We start from the raw sequence: 22,704 nt of genomic DNA on the forward strand, positions 1-22,704 counted from the left end.
TCACGGTTGAGCAGAGAGACAGCTTCAGAGATGTTGGTTGTACTGTGGTGTTATCGAATACAGAGATGGCAGAGTGAGGTGCAAGTGAGAACAGGGAGACAGAAAGAGTGAAAGAGCGTGTGAGACTACTTAGAATGTATAGCTGTCATCAGCATATACATGAAATTGCGAGAACTAATGGAAGATCATTTAGGAACAAGGAAAAGAGTAAAGGTCCTAGAATAGAGCCTTGGGGTACACCAGATGAAATTGAGAGATAAGAGGAGATAGAATTGAAGCTTTAACTCTCTGAGTTCTGTCAGATATGAGGAAATGAGATTAGTAGCAGTAGAAGAAAAACCAAAAGACCGTTTTAATATGTATTTAAAATTAAATCAAATAAATGTCCTTAATATCTACAAACTTTTTTCTTAAATTCCTTATCCAAACACACCAATTATATAACATTTGTTTATATTGGTATGTTTGGGAAATGTTAATTATGAGGGAAATCCACTGTATACGCCAGGGAAGGAAGGGATTATGGGTGCCCCCATCGTTTTTCATACTTCGTGGGCCGCTTGCTCACGGCCGAGAAGAATGACGACATTCAGAAAAATACCGTTTTCCCCGTTGGAAACATGAGGAAATTATCTTTTCGTTATAAAATGAAGTTTTAATTTTAAAAACAAAGGGAACCGGCTCATTTGAAGTTAGAGGTCATGAACCGTTGAGATACGCCGGACGATGGATATTTCCCCCCGTACGGAAAAAGAGGGAAATGGGAAGGGAAAATAAATAATAGAATGTGAATATATATATTTTTTTAAATCGTCCGTTAAATGTGATCCGACGTGTAAATGGTCGAAATTGACCGTGTATTCGTGTAAAAAGGGCGTCTAAAATAAATCGGGATGATGTTTGAGTGAATTGTCGCCGGATGGTCGGAAAACGGGAAGCGGGATGAGAGTGGCCGACTTCGAAAGAGACGGCATTGCCGCCATACTGTTTTTGAGCGGCGTTTATTCGGTTTGTTGTTTCAATTCTTCTCGTCTGCCATGACAGTGGTCGCATATTTCTCATTATTTACATTCGGCTCGTACTAATTTAATACAAATTCGGTTTTGTTTACAGCCGGTGAAACTGTGTTTAAAACGGACGAGAGTGAGAATTCAGTGGGAAATTAAAAAATAAACTCCACCGATAAAAGCGATAGAAACGGATTGAAAATAATGACTGGATTTTGATTACAAAATAACTCGGAACTCCAGGAGTCGCTTTCGATTCTTTCACTTCCACTCTAAGAAAATGAAAACAGTAGAGGCGGATTAGTTTGACTCCGGTGAGTTTGGGAAATTCTTTTAAATAAGGCTGCACGAATAATTTTAGATGGAAACCGAGATCGACGAATGTTTAACGCCTTGCAGGTTAGTTTATGACCCACAAAACGGTTCACAAAAACCGTAAACTCGACGTTTTATCATTGTCTTTTCAAATTTTCCCCTTGGAATATAATATGTTTTATATTCCCGACCAGGGCGAATAATAATAACGAATTAATATCACCCGGGAGCCGGACTCGATCCAATGCCGAGCCTGAGAGGTTTTCACCTTCCTAGTGTTTTGAAATTGAAAATATCATTTTGCCCTCCTTTTCCAGTTTGTTTATAGTTTGTTTTTTGTTTACAGTTTTGACTGCCGTTGGGAAAGGAGAACCGAACGGGGCACAGCGCGGATCTACCTCCTCGGAAATTCGTAACGGAAAGGAACCGTTTCGCCTTTGGAGTCGGTTTCCTTTTATCCTCTCTCCACGGACTCTCTCCAACTCGGACGTTTATTTAATTATTATAGTTATTTTTCTGTGCGTACTGTTTGTGTTTGTGCGTGCGTTCCGTCGAGGTGTATCTGTTCTTTCTACTTGGATGCCATCGGCCCGATTCACAGTTCCGGGTGGATTAAGACCGACTTGGATAACTACAGCACAATTCTAGTTGGTCAACTCAGTTCGAAAATGCCCAGAGACAATTGTTTACGTTTTGAAATATTCAGTACGTTTTCTACACCTTCTGAGCAAATTCCTCTTACATTGACAGTGAGTATTTCATTTCATTTCAATTTTATACCAAAAACGTCGAAAGCTTAAATTAATCGAGTACTGCCGGTGCGTAGGCTAACGCCTCTCTCCCCCAGCCCTATCATCATTGTAAATCTTCAAAGATTCTGGTGTTTTATATTGTAGTACAGCTATTCTGCACTAACACTAGTCCAAGCAAAATTTATATGCAATGATAACCGCTCTTCGGTATGATTTATACGAGGTCTCTTGGTTTTGCAACAAACCGTTTGTATACACTGCCAATTCATAAGCCGAAGAACCTCCACCTTCATGATTTTTTTGAGATTTGGTGTACTTTTTTGTTGGAACTCCATCGTTAAAGGTTGAATATCAGTGGATTCATCAATCATCATAATCATCTTCATAATTAGTTGTAGGATTAGGTCATGAACTGTCATTTGATAGTTTCCATCAGATGCAACACCACTTATTTTGAAAATTTGGCTAAACACAAAATTATATCCCACAATAATGTTGAAAAAAAAAGCTGCAAACAATGACAGACCAGTTCGTAAAAACAAACAGGTAGCGGATTTTCGTCTAATAAAAAACTCAAAATTAGTCTTTGTTTTTAGTAAAATGTGTGATACATATAAAACATAAACAAAAGTTGATGTGATTGAAAGAACAAATTTTAAAATAACAAAGAAAACAAAATTGAAATTATTTTCATTCTTCAAAATTATTGGGAATGACATGGTGTTTTAAATTTTGCTGAGCTTACAGCGGTATATATTTTGCTGTCCTCTGGGAAAATTCATGCAAAAAATATATGTATGTAATATAACAGTTCTGGTTTGCGTGTAGAATTGTTGAAGGTGGGGTGAGTATGGCTATTAACCCTTTCAAAAGATCATACAGTTTGTACTGTAAGAACTATCTTTGGAAAGGGCTGGCTTGTGTACGTTACCGATTTATAAGCCGAGGAACAATTGCTGTTGCAATTTTCGAGGTTTGATGGTTTTTTTTAGTGGAACTCCCATCATCAAAAGTTGAATATCAGTGGATTCAGCAATCATCATCATCATCATCATTAGTAGTAGGATTATGTCATGAATTGTATGCTTAATTCATAGTTTCCATCAGATGCAACACCACTTGTTTTGAAAATTTGGTTAAAAACAAAATTATTCTTCCCACCACAATGTTAAAAAAAATGCAGCAACAATGAAAGACCAGTCCATAAAAAGATAAACAGGTAGCAGATTTTTGTGTTTTAAAAACTCAAAATATGTCTTTGTTTTTAGTGAAATGTGTAGTATAAAACAAAAACAAAAGTTGATGTGATTGAAAGAACATATTTTAAAATAACAAAGAAAACAAAATTGAAACTATCTTCATTGTTCAAAATTATTGGGAATGACATGATGTTTTAAATTTTGATGAGCATATAGCACTATATTTCACCTTCATCAAGGCAAATTTATGTTAAAAAAAATATATATGTGTATATTACTACTGTACTATCTTTTGAAAGCGCTGGTTTGTGGTTGAACTAAACCCTTCATTGATAGTTATCATCAAGCACACTTTTTTTTTTTTTTAATGGGGTTCGCTATATTAGAGGTCATATCTCAACCCCAAGGGTGCCATTAAAAAAAAAATTGTAAGTATGTCTGGTTCGAATGCAGGGCCTCTGGATTCGAACCCGGAACCTTTACCTTACGGTGATGATCATTTAAACTGTTGCGGTTGCTGATGCCCTTATAAATTCTTTCAGTTTAAGCCTATATGTGAAGGTATTTTTGAACAAATGTTGTCATAGTTTAATGCAATTTTACGTATACTGCCTTTTGGTATTTTCCATTTGTATTACACAGTTTTTGTCATGCACCTGGTGAACCAAAAACTTTGTTAAATTCTTGCTTCTTGTTTACTTGCTTACAATACAAAATCATAAAAAAAAACATGAAGACAGAGCAGTTCATAAAAACATTTATAAATAGGGAGCGGATTGTCGTGTAAAAAAAAAGTCATGATATATCTTTATTTTTAGTACAATATTTAATATGAAAATAAAACAAAAATAAAATAAAGTTGGTATGATTAAAAGAAGAAAATTTAAAAATGCAAAGAAAACCAAATTGAAACTAATTTCATTCTTTAAAATGATTGGGAATGACATTTTACATTTTCAAAATTGAAATGGCAACGATCAGGTCTTGAAATGGATTTGTATCTTACTAAAGTAGCGTTCCACAACTAGCAATTTTATCGGAGAAAATTAAAATTATATAAGTAATATATATAAATATATATAAGTTTACCAAGTTTTTGGCATATATATTTTGGCTTCCTCAAGGCAAATTTATGAAAAGTACACATAAACTTGTTAATTTTTTTGGCTGATAAAAAGGTCTTTTTAAACGCCTAAAATTACAATTATTTTAATATAATTTATTGTTATGTGTAGTTTTCACAACAATATACGTTTAACGTTGAGTCTGGTGGATGTGGAATCCAGATCTCTTATATTTTTTCCCATAAATTTGCTCTGATAAATCTGCTTTATAAATTATATACGCACAAAGTTTGGCCAAGTTATAAAAGTTTTGTTCTTTGGACCACATCCCTCATCTACAACTAGTTATCAGAGATGTTCTTTAGCTCTTAGAGTCCATTGATTTTCAACCTTCTTTTTTATATTATTGTCGAATTATCCTCCGGCTGCGTCTAGTTATTTAATGCTTGATTTAACTACCCAAATTATCTCAATAAACTGACATTTTATTTTATTTATTTATTTATTTTTTTAAAATTACACATGGTATTGTAAAAGAGTGCTGAAATAAATGTCAAATAATGTGTACTTTTTTCATCAGATTTTTGACTTTTTATTGGATGTAGAAGAACCAACACCAATTAATAAATTATTTTGTAGAAATTCTCTCAATAATATTATGCTGCCTATAGTCATATTGTAACAACAGACTGATGAGTAAGACACAAATTTGGATAGCTTTCCTTTAAGGATTTTTGTGCGACTTTTACAAATATTTTTGTTACTGCATTTTATTTTTTGACGGTGTTTGGGGCTGGGTTTCTGAAAACTTAAATAGGATGCTTCTAAAGTAAAAATAAAAAACAACAATATTACTTTTTATGCTACATTCATTCAAACCGCTAATTAAAATTTTTAAATGAATATTAAAATTCCCATAATTTAGTAAAATATGCAATAAAAATATGTAAAATAAAGAAAAAAAAATTGAATTTACCCCAAAACACATGAAAATAATACATAATATAATATTAACACGTAAATTATTTAAAAATGTCATAAAACTGTCAATTGCAAGTTGCTTTAAAGAAAAGAAAAAAAAAGAGAGATACATATAAAATTGTGCTCCCTACTATAATAAACTTATATTGCTGATTACTGATTTGTATAAGCTCAATTCTGCACATGTATGTACATTTACAATTTACAATAAATTACCAGCAGGCCATGAGAATCGCCTATCTTGGGTTTTTGCAGTCTGAATTATTGTAAGAATTAATTTGGTTCAAAACCATTTGCTCATTTCCATTCATTTATGCTCGATAATTCTTTGTAATATACTAGTGCAAATACACTTTTTAAAACCTTAAACGACGGCATGCCGTTATGTTTCAATCAAATTTATACTATCTAATTTTTCTTTTTTGTATAAAAAAGGGATGATAAACTGCACACATAAATAATTCCGTCAGCATGAAATCCAATTTTTTTTTGCTAATTGATTACTATTAAATTGTGTACTTTAGTACTTTATTTGTATATTCCACCTTACCAAAAAATTGACCTTTATCTATAATGTTAAAATGAAAGTCAAGCACAATATTGACACTAAAACAGTGCACAAGGATTGGCAATGTTAACGACTAATTTGACGTATTGATTTTTGTTATTACAATTTTACCTGTTTGGTTTTATTTTGTTTTTATTGTTCATTTGTTATGCATTTTTCTCGGACGTAATTTTTTTCTAAACTTTTTATTGTAATCGGTTGGACAACACATAATTTTTCAATGTTCAATTGAAGTAATCTGAAATTTGTAAGGTAAATAAACATTAGTAATACTCGCAGATTACATTGTAAGCTAATATTAATTCAGCAGGTTAGTTTTTTTTTCTCTGATTCACTATAATTGTACTTAACTACTGCTGGTATGGCGTTTCCATTAGGCATGATGGAGTGGAGGATTGGAAAAAAATATTTACAGTACTTAACTGTGGTACTATTTCCAAATTACCGATACCATAGTACCAATTATTCTTGGAGTTCATTAGAATTATATTTCCATTATTATACTATTCTTTGTTTATTGACCATTAGAACCAATAAAATGTTCAATTATCAGTTATTTACCATCCATTCTGTTAAATATTGAATTACAAAATTTTTTTGGATAGTTTTGGAGACTACCTATTCTCCTCATGCTGTATTTATGTAGGCTATAAATTATGGTTTCTTTACTATAATAACACTAATTATATTTCAGAACATAATTTAATGCAAACCATTTTGATGCATGATTCCTCTTTGTTCCTAAAAATACAACAACAAAAACGATTTTTCATTCAAATATAATAGCAAGATTACAATTTAACAAAAATGATTCCTTCTAATAATTTATTTATGTTGTTTAAACAGAATTGACATTTTCAGCCCAAAGTTGCCGGTTTTATTGTTTGTAATGAAAGACCACAGCGACAAATATAACTCAAACATAAAATAGATCATATCATTGAGCATTATTTTGATTTTATTCTATTGTAAATATGTACTGCATTACAAATATATGTTGGCCATATGTAAATCTAAATCTAGTATGAGAATTACTAAAATATTAAATCTATTATCTAAATTATGAGAAAAAAAATTGAGATAAAAAGATACTGACAGAAGAAAGAAATTTCAAAATAGTTGTAGGTTGAGTCTCGGGGGTCTCCCAGGGGGCCGAATGTATAGCTCAATGGTAGAGAATCGGAGTACATATTCGAAAGTCATGGGTTCGAATCCTGCTTGTAACATTAACTTTCAATCTCAAATTTATTTTCATAATTTAGTTTACTATAAAAAATGAAAATAATGACAAGTGAAATAAATAAAATACCAATAAATTGACAATATATTTAAATTTATTTTCAAGAAATTTTACTCATTACAATTCAATGTGAGTCATGAACAAAAAAGTTATTAGAATTTTTTTCTGATCTATGATTAAAATCTGAATGATAAATCACTTAATTACTTACTACCTGATTTGCACATAGGCTATATATAATAATACATATTTTTTCTTTTTTTCCAGGTTGTAGTAAGAAAACGGCATTGAGGAGAAATGTTTTCAGTAACTTAAGAATGAACGGTGAAATTCCGAGTGTGCCAATAACTACATTGGCAGGCATTTCAAGTCTTACTGACTGTAAGTACAGTGAATTATGCATTTTTATGGTTATTAGGATTGTTCGTATTAATAAATGAAGTCAATTGCTTATGCTATTGAGATTCTGACCCATCTTTCACAAGAAAGTGTGCATGCATGCATACGTTTATATGTGCATAATAATAGAAACAGTCATGGAGGTTTGAAAGATGTTTTCCTTTAAGTTTCAAGTTCCATCCATAAGAAATAAACTTAGTGATCTTTTAAAATTCTGCTTGTTTGACCACAAATTTAAAATAATTGGTCTATTTTCAAAAAATTGGTGTAGTGTCATTAATGCAGTATGGTTTAAGTGTAAACTACTTAACTGTGCTAAGTTACAAATGTAAAATATCAGCAAAAAATAATATGAGTAGTTTAAACATAAGTACATTGCTTTTTTTTAACCGAATAATACTTTTGTAATTATTATATTTGAGGATTATCAATTTCTGATGTTGACATTTTAAACATTTGATTTTCAGTGTTGCCAGAAATGCCACTTCCTTCACCCCTCCCTCAAACTATGAGCAACAAGTCTTTGCTGTTTCATCCTCGTGTAGCTGAAGAAGCAAATATCTTGTTAAGCTTAAGAGATGATGCATTAGTCCCTCAACTGACTCAGTCGCTTAACCAGACTGCTGCAATTAATATGTAAGAATTCCACCATTAAGTCAATTTTTAAAAATATTTAGAATTTTATAATTGGAATATTTCTAAAAGTAATAACTAACATGAGCTGGCATTTATTTTAGTGAATTGAAGGACCATTATGCAAACAGTGATCTAGTGGATGTTGATCAACAAAATATTCCTGAACTTTTGAAAGCAATTTTGTTTCGTGACCCTGGTGTTTTCAATGGTCTCAATGGTAAGCTTTAACAAGATTTTTTGAATTTGTTAAAAACAACTTTGCAAACCAATTTTTATGTTGTCTGTATTAGGAACTTCACCAGAACAAGCCAACATGGCCCCTAGTGTCACTCAAATGTGTGGTACACCCACAATAGTGCCTTTACCTACTACCCCTACTACGCGTCCCTGTGTAAATACAACACAACATGAGATAGTTAAGGTAAGTTTTTCTAAGTTGTATATAAATATACATTTTTTAAAAGTAAAATTGAGCCATAAATACATACATGATCAATATTACAGTAGTAACATTTTATTCTATTAAAAAATTATGTTTAATGTAGCATTTTGAGCAGTACTACAGTTTTATATTTTGGTGGCTTTTTTTTTATAAGATTAATAAATAAATCTGAGATATTACACTATTGAACAATAAAATAACACTTTCTGATTAAAAGGATGAATAATTTTTGTTATATTGGATTGGCAAAGAGTTTCAAATGATTCATTAGTATTGAATTAAGATCATTAAACGGAAACTGAAAAAGAAATATATTTTTCATTTTACATTACATTTATATTTAATTCTTTTATGTTATCTTGTATAAATTTATTTTTATTTTACTATAAGGAGCCTGCTGCTGCTGTTGTTGATCGAGTTGTAACCGAACAAATTCCTTCACCAATGAAAACAACAAGCAAAAATGTTTCTTTAAAGAAAGTTGAAGAGAGTATAATTAAAGCACTTTCTGACGATTTTGAAACGAATGCTGCTAAACAGATTGCCGGATCAAAATCTGAAGCTGCTGTAGTCAGTACACAAAATTTCAAGGAAACTGAAATTAAGGATGAAAAATATTTTGATATTGAGAAAGAAATTAAAGATAAAGAGAAAATCAGTAAAGGACCAGAAACACCACAAAGAACGACGAGGCAAACTAACTGTAAATTAAGTTCACCAATCGTTATGTTAAATAGATTGTCTACTGAGGTTAGTACTATTAAAATTTATCTTGCATTTAGTTTTATAATAATTAGGACATGCAATACGTTAAAAAAAGTTTTTAAAAATAACTATTTTATTTTCAATATTCGTGTACTTGTTATGAAGAAGATGTTTGCTAGATTTAACTTTACCCATTTTATAATTTGCACTATTTTTATTTTAAAATTTGTAAAATTGGGTGTATATTGTAAATGTTCAATGTAGTAAATTTTAAACAGTATACTGATTAGAATTTTATTGGTTTTAGTTGTTTGTTATTAACCACTGTATTAGCTCAAGGGAAAAGCTGAAAGACATGGCATACAAAGTATTTTTTATTATGTTTTTATTTTTTAATTAATCAAATAACGTATTGACTATATAAGAATGAAAAATCTTGGATTTTTTTGTACATGGGGTTAGGCAAAACTTTACGATACTTGTAAAATGCAAATCGTGATTGTACATCCCAAGGGCAGTAGAGGTCACTGAACTCACTTAGGTTGGTGTATATATGACACATAGTTTTGATGCTTGAATTAAGCAAAAATTAGGATGAAAAATTAGGCCTGCATAGTACATTGCTTTTTTTTTTGCTTGTAACTTACTGTTTCTGAGGATTTTTTCTCTTACTTTTATTATAATACCCTGGTATATTATTGTCTATTAGTACATTATGTGTGTACTATAGTAGTCTTTACTAATGATTTATTATTTCTGATGTTACTATTTTTTATTTTATTTATTTTTGTTTTTAGGATCAGGCACTAATGCAACAGAGCTTAAAAGAATTTGCTGAAAAATCGCCCTCTTTAGCCAATAAATTGGGTATAATTAAAAACAATGAACATAATGACAAAGATAAGAATAAAATTAAAGATGAACCCGAAAGTGACGAAGAGCCTAAAAACAAAAGTAAAATTTTTAAGGCTAGGGAAAAAGAACGTGAATTACAAAGGAAAAAGGGTAATTAAGTTTTTCTATTCTTTCCCCAATTATAACTATAAATAATTTGTATCTGTAAATTCATCTGATGTAGATAAAAGTTCTGGAAAAGCCGATAAGGAAGATGGTATTAAGCTTGAATCTGAAAGAAATAAAAGAAAAAAGCGAAATACCAGATCGACTGGAAGCAATGAAAAAGACAAAGAAAAAGAGAAAGAAAAAGAAAAGGAAAAAGATGAAAAATCAGAAGATGAGAAAGTTGGTAAGTATTATTTAAAGATTGTACTCTATAAAAATTGTGCTTTATTTAAAAACTTAACTTGAATTTTTCATTTATAGATATTGTTATCCCAAAACCAAAGCTAAGAAAAGTTGAAAAGAAATTGGTGCCAGTAATTGAGAAACTTAGCGTGGAAGAACTGATGGAAACAAACACGTATCAAAGGTTCAATAAATCCTTAGAAAGGATATTTGAGGATATCGAAGATGTTGATATAACAGCAGAAATTGGTATTTATTTTAATTTTTATTTCTTTGATAGATTTTATTTATTGATTTGTGGAATTTTATAGGTGATGAGGGTGATTGCCCAAGTGAAGCACTCATACCTAAATATCATTTGCAAGATCTCTGCAGCGAAGCGGCTAAACTAAATACTTTAGGTGCAATGGAGTCTATTCCAAGTGATAAAATTACCAAATTACTAACCATATTGGAACGGAATATTAGAGATGGTGCAAAGGTTTCTCCAATATCCGACCCAGTGAGTAGTAATTATTGACCATTACAAGTGATAATATATTAAATTAAAATGAACCAATGCTTTTTATGTTATCCAGTTAAAAGTAATAACATTTTGATGTTCTATATTTATTTTTTCAGAATGATGGTGAAGATGAGAGAAAGCTATTCGTCGAATTAGCCATGGAACGAGTCATGAGAGCAGTTGATGCGTCATTAACTGCACTTTATATATTGACATCCCCAAATATGCAGAAACAAGTTTATCTAGAGGACGTAATCGACCGAATTATTATATTCACAAAGTTTCAACTTCATAATACAATATATCCTGCATATGATCCAGTATACAGGGTTCAGAACAAAGATAAAGGTAAGTTACATGTTTTACCCTTTATTTCTAGCCTTGATTCTACAAATATTTGTCAATACTTGCTACAGATGGATTTGTTGGACCGGGCCGAAAGAAAAGAAATAGTAACAAGGAAGTCAAGGAGAAAAGTGTACTATCTTTATACACCAAATTGACAGAAGTTGTATCTCTGCTAGCTGAGTTAATGGACATTCAGAAGTTAACGGATAATGCTGTGCTTCATGCATCTTCCATGGGAATATCTCCTTTCTTTGTTGAAAGGGTTAGCGATTTGCAACTTGCTGCTCTTAAATTGGTTACAACGGTAAATCAATTAATTGACTTTTTATATGTCTATTTATTTTTTAATTGTCATTGAATGTACACTTACATATTGTTTTATTTTTAAGATTTTTTCGAAGTATGAAAAACACAGAAAATTGCTTCTGGATGACATTTTAGCATCGATGGCTCGTCTCCCCAGCAGTAAAAGAAGCTTGCGTTCTTATAGGCTTAGCAGTGAAGAGTACATTCAGATGTTAACTGCTTTGGTGTTACAACTTGTTCAGTGCATGGTTGTTCTGCCACCAAATCTGGATGCCAAAAATGATACAAATGTAACGAATTTTTAATTAAATTAAACTTTCATTTTATTTGAACAATTTCACAATATTTTGCCAAATAATAATCATTTTAAAATTAAAACTTTGATTTTAATAAATAAAATTGGAACTGATTTTTTCCTTTTTAGCTTAATCCAGACATTGTTATCGTTAGTAAATTTAAATCGGCGAGAAATACTGCATCAAATTTTTTGTATGTATTTTTGACAAAATGTAGCAGTAAAAGCGAAGAAATTGATTATCGTCCTCTGTTCGAAAATTTTGTACAAGATTTATTAACTACTGTCAATAAACCCGAGTGGCCTGCTGCTGAACTAATGCTGAGTGTTCTAGGAAATTTATTAGTAAGCACATCACATTTTATCGCTTTTTTTATTTTTTTGCAACTATTTGTAACAAATTTGTTGATTCTAGGTCAATAATTTTGTAAACAAATCGCTGGAGATGTCGCTCAGAGTCGCCAGTCTTGATTATCTTGGAGCAGTCGCTGCAAGGCTAAGAAAAGATGCTGTTACTTCTCAGTTACGACGTTCCACGATTGATCAAATTATAAAAGATATACAAACTGAAGAAATGAAAGATGATGAAGGGGTGTGCAAGGTAAGATTAAAAAAAAACTATTTTTCTTAATTTGCTGACTAAGTAGGTGATGTGTTCTATTTCTGAATTAAGTATGTGTGCCATGAATATGAATGTGTATTCCATGGATATAAAAAATCACCTTAATATGTTTTACCAATCTAATTCTTTCTTAATTTCCAATTTTTTTGCTCACTTTCATTCGTTAGATTAAAAAAAAATTAATCCCACGATTCAGATTGTAAAATGATTCACAGATTATTGTTATATCATTAACTTTAAATCATAGACAGGAGTTAAATGCATCAACTAACTTTAATAGTACTTTGGTAGTATGGCAGACGGTTTTTATCCATGCCGTTATTTTATGTTAAGGCATATGTTTTGTTTTGTAAACTTTTTTGTACTAATAAAGCATTATATTATTATTATTAGTAGTACTTTGGTAGTATTAGCAAATCGATTTAGACATAAATTATGCTCTAAAATTCATTAACTTCATTAATTGCTAAGTAAAACACAATATTGGAAATTCTCTTTTTATAGGGTGAAATAAAGGAAGTCACTAATGACGATGATAGAATGCAGTTCCTTCAGAGGGTGCTGCTTGATTATCTTGCAATTCGTGGACAGACTGAGACGGTTTTAACCCATGCTAGACACTTTTATCTTGCTCAATGGTATCAGGATAATTGTGTGTCTTCCATGTCTCCATCATCCCCGTCTAAGAAGTCTTCTAAACGGAAAAAGAAAAACCGCCGGAAAGGAGGTAAATTGCTTTATGGTTATAAATAAATATTGATGTGTGGTATTGTAAAATATAATAGTGCCCTCATTGAATTTCCTTGGTCAATTTATCAGTTTCTTCGTTGCCCCTCTGTCATGTGAGCCCTGGCACCCTGACAAGGGTTTGCTCATTTTTTACATGATGTTGAATATCTTGTAAAAAATTTGCCCCTAATTATTGTCATTCAAATTTGTTTTTCTCATTTTTAAATCATGCACTTCCAGTGGTCAACATTTCAAATCCTTTACACCTACCTACAAATGACGTACAAAACATCTAGTTTAATAAGAAAAAAATTGATCAAAATTTTTATTGAGTACTTCCAATTCTCAAAATTGGAAATACTTTACACCAACTAATGCAGAAAAACAAAACTAGTCGAACAAAAATTGACTTTTTTAAAGCCAGATAAAAGCATATAGTTTGGTTGCTCAATTGAATTCAAATTCTATAAACTGTAATAACAATTTGTTCAGCAAATATTAACATAATATTGCCATAATTTTACACTCTATCTCTGCCATGTTTAGCTGAAACGAGCGATGAGGATCAGACGACGAGTGAAGACGAAGGCATTTGTTCCAAATCTAGTGAAGACCCTGTTGACACCTATAAGTTTAACGAGTCAAAGAAACGCTTTTTGCTGAGTAAAATCCGTCCTTTTGAAGACTCCGTTTCTGCAGATGGAGTAAAAACTCAGGTTATGCAGACTTACATAGATTATGGAAGTGCGGAACTGATTGCCCGTTATTTAGCGTCTAAAAGGCCTTTTTCACAAAGTTTTGACGTGTACTTAAAACATGTAAGCCAAATGTTATACTTTATGTTTTAAATTTGAACTCTTTCTTAAATTAAATGTTTTATCAAATGTACAACATTATAAAATGTAATTTACTTAATGTTTTAGATTCTTAAAGTACTTACAGAAACATCTGTTTTAATAAGAACAAAAGCAATGAAGTGTTTGACATCCATTGTGGAAGTTGACCCAAGTGTTTTGGGATTAAAGGAAATGCAATTGGGAGTACGTCTTTTTTTATTTTTGTTTTTTAAATTTTAATTGTGGTTTGTCTTAGAAAAACAAAGTATTTATAAATTATTGTGTTATAAAGGTTAGCCATTCTTTTTTGGATCATTCAACTTCTGTGAGAGAGGCTGCAGTCGATTTAGTGGGAAAGTTCATTCTTAGCCGGACAGAATTGATTCCAACTTATTATGACATGTTGTCAGCAAGAATATTGGTATGTTATTTGTGTTGCATTAAATCACATAAACACATAAGTGGTTTTAAAAATTGTTTAAAAAAAAAAACTATTTTATTTTTTAATTTAGGATACTGGAGTGAGTGTTAGGAAAAGAGTAATTAAAATTCTAAAAGAAGTTTGCATTGAATGCCCTGACTTCCCCAAAATTCCTGAAATTTGTGTAAAAATAATAAGAAGAGTTAATGATGAAGATGGTAAGTTTAATGTCAAAAATATTGTGTATTGAATTATATTAAACGTTAAACATTATGTTCATTAATTTTTTTATTTAGGCATTCGGAAGTTAGTGCTAGAAGTGTTCCAAAACATGTGGTTTACTCCAGTAAAAGAAAGACCTGTTTTGGATACTGATGCCTTAGTTCGTAAAGTCATGAATATCACAGATGTCGTGTCTGCATCAAATGATGTCAGTATTGAGTGGTTTGAACAGCTGCTTTTAAGTGTAAGTAAAAAAATAATTGAAATCGAATGCTAAATTGCAAAATAATATAGTCATAGTTCTGTAAAAAAATTTCGCATATATATTGGATATGAGCATAAGTTTTTTCGGTATTCAGAAGAAAAAAAGAGTAAAATTTTCAAAATATATGTTTATTTTATTTTTTATTCCAAAACATGATTTCCTTCGTTTTCTATAACATACTACCATTGTTCTGGTAGTAGAAATATTCTCTTTTGTAAAAATGTGATGAGACAAGAAAAAAAAAACTAAGTCCGATTTTCAGAGTTTACATTCAAAAATTCCCTACCTTTTAAGTGGTCAAGGGAGATGAACAAGTAAAAATTGGAAGGGGCAAGATCTGGAGATTATGGAGAGTGGTGCAACTACTGCCTGCCGAACTGATTTTACTCTGTGAGGCCTGGCATTGCCATAGTGAAACAAAACGTTGCGTCTGTTGATCATGGCTGAACCTTTTCTTTCAACACTTGTGTTTATGTTGCATTAAATTGATTGCACCCCCCCACTCTAACTGGGCACACTCTGCTGTAGGGTTTAGTTATATGGTAACAGTTCCCAATAAATTCCCCCCAGACATGGTGCAATTGTCCTGATGTCAACAGCACCATTTCATTCTTCTTGCAAACGGTCCTTCGGCATTTAACATTTTTGTAAAGGACCCCATTGCTCATCCCAATGCTCAAATATGAAATAAATCCTTCCAATTTATTCTTATTCTGGTGCAACAAGCCATGCGGTCTTCCTTGTTCCTGTGTGATAATTCAATGGGAACACATGAATTGAGTTTCACAATGTAATCCCAAGTTTGGATTGTTCTTTTTATTATTATACAATGTACCTGAAATCTCTTTATTAGTTACAGTTAATTTATCCTCACCCTCCAATGCTACTAATAAGTCATCGCTTTTAAGCTTTTAAGCTCATCTGGCATTCCACAAAGAGGCTGGTCTTTGATTTGTCTCATTACATTACGAAAACATCAGAACCCCAGTTGAGACGTTCAGTTAATTAATTTCGACAGGCATCCACCGGTCCATGCCCAGAGATCGAACTTTAATAGCAAACAATGCCTCAAATTAATTTTATCTGCTTCCACATCGAATGCTCCAAAGTTTGTTCTAGACTGACTTTTGGAATCAACTACTACCCCTTTCTTAACAATCTCTTTCAATAAGGCTTTTCCCACCCTAGAGCTAACAGGGCTAGCAGGTAAGGATTTCGACTCCTTTTAGCTCTTATAAGGGTAAAAGTCGAAATTTGAAAAAATCGAAAAAATTATGCACAACAATATTTATGACAAATTAGTAGGGATCTCAAGCAAATCGATCAATGTAAGTGAGTAATTAATTTAATAATTGATCATTTATTATAGCTATTTAAACCACGTGAAGATAAGGAAGAAACAACCAAAGTGGCTGTTGAGGTGCCCAAGACAATTCTTGTTGCATGCAAACAAATAGTTGATTGCTTAGTTGAAACTGTCATTCGACTTGATGGAAATGGTCAAGATTCACAAAGACTTGTTTCTTGTCTATTAATGCTCTACCTGTTTGCCAAAATAAGGCCACAACTTCTTGTACACCATGCAACAACTTTACAACCCTATTTATCATTAAAGTGCCAGGTAGAGATATTGTTATAATAAAGACAACATTTAAAGAAAAAGTTTGTTTAATAAAATATGTAATTAAATTTTTTAGACTCAAGGGGATTACCAAATTATCAGTTGTGTCGCGAGAACACTTGAACTAGTGGTTCCGTTGATTGAACATCCTAGTGAAATGTTTCTATCAAGATTGGAAGAAGACTCGGTTAAGTTGATGATGCAACAAGACCCATCAGTCGTCTCTAGTTGTGTTTCTTGTTTAGGATCAATTGTAAATAATGTAACTAGAAATTTTGCATTGATAAGGGATTGTCTAAAGAAGTATCATGGTAAGTAAAAAAAATTTGAATGGTATATTTTAAATTTTTGATAGAAATAATCATGTAAAAATGTTTTTAATTGTAAGTCTACGATATATAGTTTCTTAATTTTCAATAATGTGCATTAAACAAATGATTTTATTATTTTAGGTTTTCTTGCATCTTATAAACAGTTATTAGAAAGTGGTAATCGTAACCCTGAATCATTACAAAGACTGAAACCCCTTTTTAGAAGATCATTATTTGTAGTTGGTTTATTACTCCGTTTCTTTGATTTTACGGATAAAGATGTCATAGGTGATCAACTGCCTGTAAGTTTTTTCTATACATTCTTATACATAAAAACCTTCTTATAATATATTCCCGTCTTATAACAAATTGTTATTTATAGGAAACTATTAAAGATGATGTATTTAATACCTTCATATTCTTTCTGCACAATGACGAAGAGTCACAGCATTACACATTAAAGGCTGTCGGGTCTGTTTGCATTCGACATTATGAACTTATGCTTGGAACAGAGTTAAAAACCTTGTACCATAATTATCTGAAAAATGAAAGTGCTCCACTGGCAATGAAAGTGCAGGTAAGAAAATAGGCCACTCATATTCATTTTCTTCCTCGGTTGATCATTGCATGATTTCTGGTGACTGTTGGAAGAACTGTAGTACGAAATTGGAAAAAAGCATTCCAACAGAGTTACGAATCCATGATCAGTTGATGTTCGGGCATACGCATCATAAATCATGGATTAGTTGGCAACTGGTTTGTGATTGTGTCCTGGAACATACTTTTAATATCACAATTTAACGTTGCCATATCTGTTACTATGCTTTTAAATGTTTTTGTATAATGGTATGCTTTGTGTTGTTCAAATTTACTTATCATTCCTTGCATGTTATAGGTACTGACAAATATTGAAAATTATTTGCAAGAAGAAGAGAAAAAGATGATTAAACAAGATCAAGAATGTATGTATTAACTGTTGATTAAATATATTTAAATTAATAAATTGAGCTAATGATTCATATTTTTTAACAGGGGCAAAGTTATCGAAAACCGAAAATTTAAAGGAAATGGGTGATGTGACTTCTGGGATGGCCAGTACTGTAATACAATTGTATTTAAAAGAAACATTGGAAGCATTTCTTCACCCCCATCCATCTGTTAGAAATTCTGCATTAAAAGTTATTCAGCTTATTTTAGCACAAGGTTTAGTTCATCCTGTTCAGGTTAGATTGATACCACCTCCCCTGTTCACACATTCATAAGAATTTTTTTAAAAATTTATCTTCTATTTACAGATCGTTCCTTACTTAATTTGTATGAGTACAGATAATGACAAAGCTGTTAGCAGCTGTGCAGACAAACAGTTGCAGGATATTGAGAAAAAATATCCCGGTTTTATTCATATGAAGGTATAGTAAATACTAAGTTAGCCCTTAAGATTTTGTGATAAGGCAATGTAGTTAAATTAATTTTTTTAAATTTCAGGCTCAACCAGGCATCAAACTCTCATATAAATTACAAAAAATCTTACAGTATGAATCCACTGTTCGTGGGTTTAGATTAAAAGAAGGAGAACTGCCTTCGGCATTAAATGGTTTTCTTTATTCAATTCTTAGAACAAAACAACAGAGGAGAGCCCTAATGTTGTCGATCTTGAAACAGTTCGATGAGCACGGAGTATGTAAAATATTTTGAATTTAACTGCACAGTATAATCATCATATTAAATTTTATCTAAAAACTTTTTTTTAATGCTTTTTTAGAAGACCAGTTTGGCTCAAATGTTATATTTGGCAGATAACATGGCTTATTTTCCTTACCAAGTTCAAGATGAACCATTATTTATTATACACCATATAGATATTATTATTTCTGTAACTGGCACAAATTTGCTTCAGTCTTTTCGAGAGGTAAACATTATTCTGCTATAAAATATATTGATTTAAAATATATTGTTTTGTAATACTTACACATTCTTCTAGGCATTGATTCCTTTGCACACAGAAGAAGAAAGAGCTCAAAATCCTGATGAAGAGGAAGATGAGGATGAGGAAATGCTACTGCAAAGAATACCAGAAGATACGACAATACTTCAGCACTGTTTGACTGCTTCTCAAGGATGCTTATTACTACTTGTATTAAAACAACATCTAAAAACTTTGTACGGATTTAATGATGCGTAAGTGTTTCACAAAAATATGTATTTTATATTTTCTTTATATTTAATAACAATCGATTTGCATTTATTTTAATAACAGAAAAATTACCCAATATTCACCAACTGATGGTTCGAAAGTTTATGATAAAAGTGTCAATAGAAAATCAAATTCAAAATTTAACCCTAAAGCAACACTTCAGAAACTCAAAGAAGGGACACCGCCTAGAATACTCGATGAAGATGCAAGAAGAGAACTGGTGACTGAATACTTAGAGGTACATCATATTAATTTCCAAAAAATTAAGACGTCTTTATCTTAACATATAAATTTGTAGTTTCTTCTTAACCTATAAGCAAAGATTATTAGGGGTTAGCCCAATATAGTGTTCATGAAAAATAATCTGTTAATTGCCATTTCCTCCTGTGTTGTATATTTAAAATTGCTTAACACGTAAACAATTGTCGATGCATTTATTTTCAGTTTAAAACATTGATCATGAATTTGGATCCGGACGATCAAGATGATGACGATGTTCAACGAAATACTTCGGAGGGAACTGGGACAGTTCTCCGTGTTAGGGAACTAATTGCAAAAAAGACAGAAGAATCTGAACAGGCTGCTGCAGCACAACACGTTAGTTACATTTTTAATTATAATTAATGTATGATTTTAATGTATAGAAACAAGGTGACGCATCTTGGCCATTTTGTTGATCATGACAGAAACCCATTTATTAAAGAACTCTCTGGTACATAGAAATGATGTTAATGATTTTTTTATATTTTTTACGTGCCGTATAGTGCTAAGTAAATGAAATAGGCAACCCGCAGAATGTTTATTCAGTTTAAGTGTGTAGTTAAATAAAATTAGTTTTACTTTCTACAAAAATTTTCCTTTATTTGTAATAATACAAAATGGCTTAAATAATTAAAATTAATAAAGTTGTTACTGCCAAACTTTTTATTTATTTTAAGGTCATCATTAGAGCAAAACAATCTTAATATGTCTACACATTGACATAATTAAATTTTTATCGATGGTTTCAAATTTTAGTAGTGTTACACTCGGTGGCAATGTTGGGACTGGGTCTGTCTTCGAAGAAATTTTAAACCATCTATTAATAACTTAATTATGTTAAATTGTAGATATATTTAAGATGGTTTTGCCCTGTCGTTGACCTTAAAATAGGTTGAAAGTTTGGCAGTAACAATTGAATTTGTTTCTTCGTCCAAGCCTTACCAAGATCAAGATTATTCGTCCTTTGCAGTTAATGTGTTAACATAAATGTACAGCCAAATTTTCCTTGTCTATGTATTTTTTTTAAATTAGTGAGGTGATTTTCAAAAATAGAATCAGTTTCATAGTTAATTTCTAATATTAATGATTAAAACAATGTTATTTTTCAGGATCCTAACAACCCACCAAAAGTTCCAAAACTAACAATCATTACTTCTAAAGGTGAAGTAAGAACTCATAGGCATAAAAGCCGTAAGACTGAACGCCACAAGAAGCACCATCACAAACGAAAGAGGAAATTCAGAAGTAGCGATGACAGTGAAAATGAATACAGTGATCCTGACTTTTTAGTTTAAGCATTCCAAGATCTTGTGATATGACTTATTGGTAAAGTGAATGTGCAATCTTGTGGACTTATGCACAGTGTACATTGGTGTATAAAATTATTAAAAAAGAGGAAATAAGAAGCAAATATACAAAAATAATAAAATTTAATTTTGCCATTTCGTGAAAGTATGACACCACAATTGACTGTTTATTCGATTGTAAGAACACTCTGTCATTTTGTTTATTTGAAGTATTTTATTCAATTTATGTTAAATATCTTTCAAATTACTTAATTTAGTTGTAAACTATTGAATCATTTTCACTTGAAATTTATTTCTTGACTTATAGTTTTTGGATTAGAATCGGTGAAATATCCATTTTTCTCAATTTCTGCTTGCATTATTATTATAAAAGACAGACAAATGTTCTTTCAGTCGTATTGTACAAATTTATTTAAAAATAAAAAATGTATAAAATATTTATGTATATTTGGTTTCACAAATTATGGCAGAAAAAAATTGGCGTTACCATCTTGTCTTGTTTGGTGATTGTGGAATAATATTGTAATTTAATGTTTAAATTGTTATTATGAGTAGTATTTATTTGCCTGTTCAAATATTTATTGTTTAAATCAAATCACATATTGTGCATTATAGTATTGATGTTTGTAAATACATAAGTCAAATTATATTTTTCTACAAAAAATAATTTATACGCATTTTCTGGAAATAGATCAGACAGAAGAGAATTTTTGCCTTGTACAGTTAATAGCTTTTCCATGTTGAAATATGATTTTCTTTCCCTTCCCAAAATGAAAAGGAAATATATGTTTGTTAATCTGGTTATAATTCAGTTCCATGCTTTTATGTTTTGTGGCTCAAAATTTGTTGACACAGAGTGTTTAAATATGTAAATATGACCTCAATTATTTATTTTAGATTAATATAGAGTTGTGGTTAATATCATTTTCTGAAAAGAACACTTAAGCCTTGTTCCGTTTATACCGTATATATTGATATAATCTTCATATTGATCGGTTGTAAATGAAACAAGACTAAAAAGTGAATACTTCTTTTTCCAAAGTAATTCAAACTTTTTTAATTTACACCATTCTTTCTTACAGTTAGAAAAATTTCTGTTTGCTTAGTTGCTTTTTTCAGACTGATATTAAATGCCAACATGGAACTAGGGTAAAAGTGTAAAGCTCCAAGAACTGTTAGCATTGATTGTAACATGTCCAATGCTGATTGCATAAATATGTGAAAGTTTTTATATTGCAAAATACTGATTAATTATTCTTTTCCATTTAATTATACTCTTTGAGTTGGCATTCAGTGATTTACTGTAATTTATTGTTATTTTTATTTAAAGGATGATTCATGTGTCGATTAAAAGGAAATGTTTCTTGTAGAAATCTGTGTTATCAGTATATTTGCTCGATTCTTTCATGTTTGTTCTGTAAGTTTGTCACCATTATGGCCAGATTTGTTCTGAAATTCTAAGATGTAGCTGTAAAACAATGGAACTTTATCACAATTTACTTTTTTCTTCTTTTTTTTTTAAAGATTCCATATGGTACTGTAATCAGGACATAAAAATTGAAAATAAATGAATCATGTTGAGTATTTAAGAAAACGTGTATATAAGGTTTTTTTAAGGTGTTGAGCAATCATCAAATAAACACTGATTGCTGGGTGATTTATCTTCTTTCTGTTTTGATTTCCTACCCCTGTAAATTTTGTGTTTCTTGGTATATATTTTTTTCTTTAATTTTAATAGCATGCATTTTAACATTATTGGACCATTTTTATACAATATCCATGGTGAAAACATATTGTGCTTTTTTTGTTGTGTTAATTACATGAAAATATAACACTTGTAACACAATGTTGGAATGCAAACACTAAAAAGTGTACAAAGTCAAACATTTCTGAACATGTTATTCAACA

At 31.0% G+C, this 22,704-nt stretch overlaps 1 protein-coding gene across 4 annotated transcripts; it reads left to right on the forward strand.

Annotated features, from left to right (window-relative positions):
* Positions 1-815: 815 nt before the first annotated feature.
* On the forward strand, positions 816-22,496 carry LOC106670694 (nipped-B-like protein). 4 transcript variants are annotated; one of them, XM_024228620.1, is made up of 36 exons: positions 816-1,008; positions 1,114-1,406; positions 1,669-2,071; positions 7,394-7,507; positions 7,993-8,161; positions 8,263-8,378; positions 8,452-8,582; positions 8,994-9,353; positions 10,106-10,313; positions 10,387-10,554; positions 10,632-10,802; positions 10,865-11,055; positions 11,175-11,406; positions 11,475-11,710; positions 11,796-12,002; positions 12,137-12,352; positions 12,423-12,608; positions 13,134-13,356; positions 13,905-14,176; positions 14,282-14,398; positions 14,487-14,615; positions 14,707-14,833; positions 14,912-15,081; positions 16,472-16,723; positions 16,800-17,034; positions 17,176-17,336; positions 17,417-17,611; positions 17,930-17,996; positions 18,067-18,257; positions 18,330-18,443; positions 18,520-18,711; positions 18,797-18,943; positions 19,016-19,212; positions 19,292-19,466; positions 19,673-19,825; positions 20,599-22,496. In XM_024228620.1, the coding sequence occupies exons 4-36, from the start codon at positions 7,444-7,446 to the stop codon at positions 20,782-20,784; spliced, it is 5,958 nt and encodes a 1,985-aa protein (XP_024084388.1). In that variant the 5' UTR covers positions 816-1,008; positions 1,114-1,406; positions 1,669-2,071; positions 7,394-7,443; the 3' UTR covers positions 20,785-22,496. The 4 variants fall into 4 exon arrangements, with proteins under 4 accessions (XP_024084388.1, XP_014256720.1, XP_024084387.1 ...); XM_024228619.1 differs by lacking the exon at positions 816-1,008 and adding an exon at positions 1,026-1,043; XM_024228618.1 differs by lacking the exon at positions 816-1,008 and adding an exon at positions 1,029-1,046.
* The last annotated feature ends 208 nt before the right edge of the window (positions 22,497-22,704 follow it).

Source organism: Cimex lectularius, unplaced genomic scaffold (genome assembly GCF_000648675.2).
Source record: "Cimex lectularius strain Harlan isolate CLEC.00 unplaced genomic scaffold, Clec_2.1 scaffold235, whole genome shotgun sequence".
Taxonomy (NCBI): domain Eukaryota; kingdom Metazoa; phylum Arthropoda; class Insecta; order Hemiptera; family Cimicidae; genus Cimex; species Cimex lectularius.

Coding starts and splice junctions, on each gene's coding strand:
- LOC106670694 (XM_024228620.1), top strand. CDS start 7,444: ATGAACGGTGAAATTCCGAGTGTGCCAATAACTACATTGGCAGGCATT. Junction 8,162..8,262: donor CAGACTGCTGCAATTAATAT/GTAAGAATTCCA, acceptor CATTTATTTTAG/TGAATTGAAGGACCATTATG. Junction 10,555..10,631: donor ATCAGAAGATGAGAAAGTTG/GTAAGTATTATT, acceptor TTTCATTTATAG/ATATTGTTATCCCAAAACCA.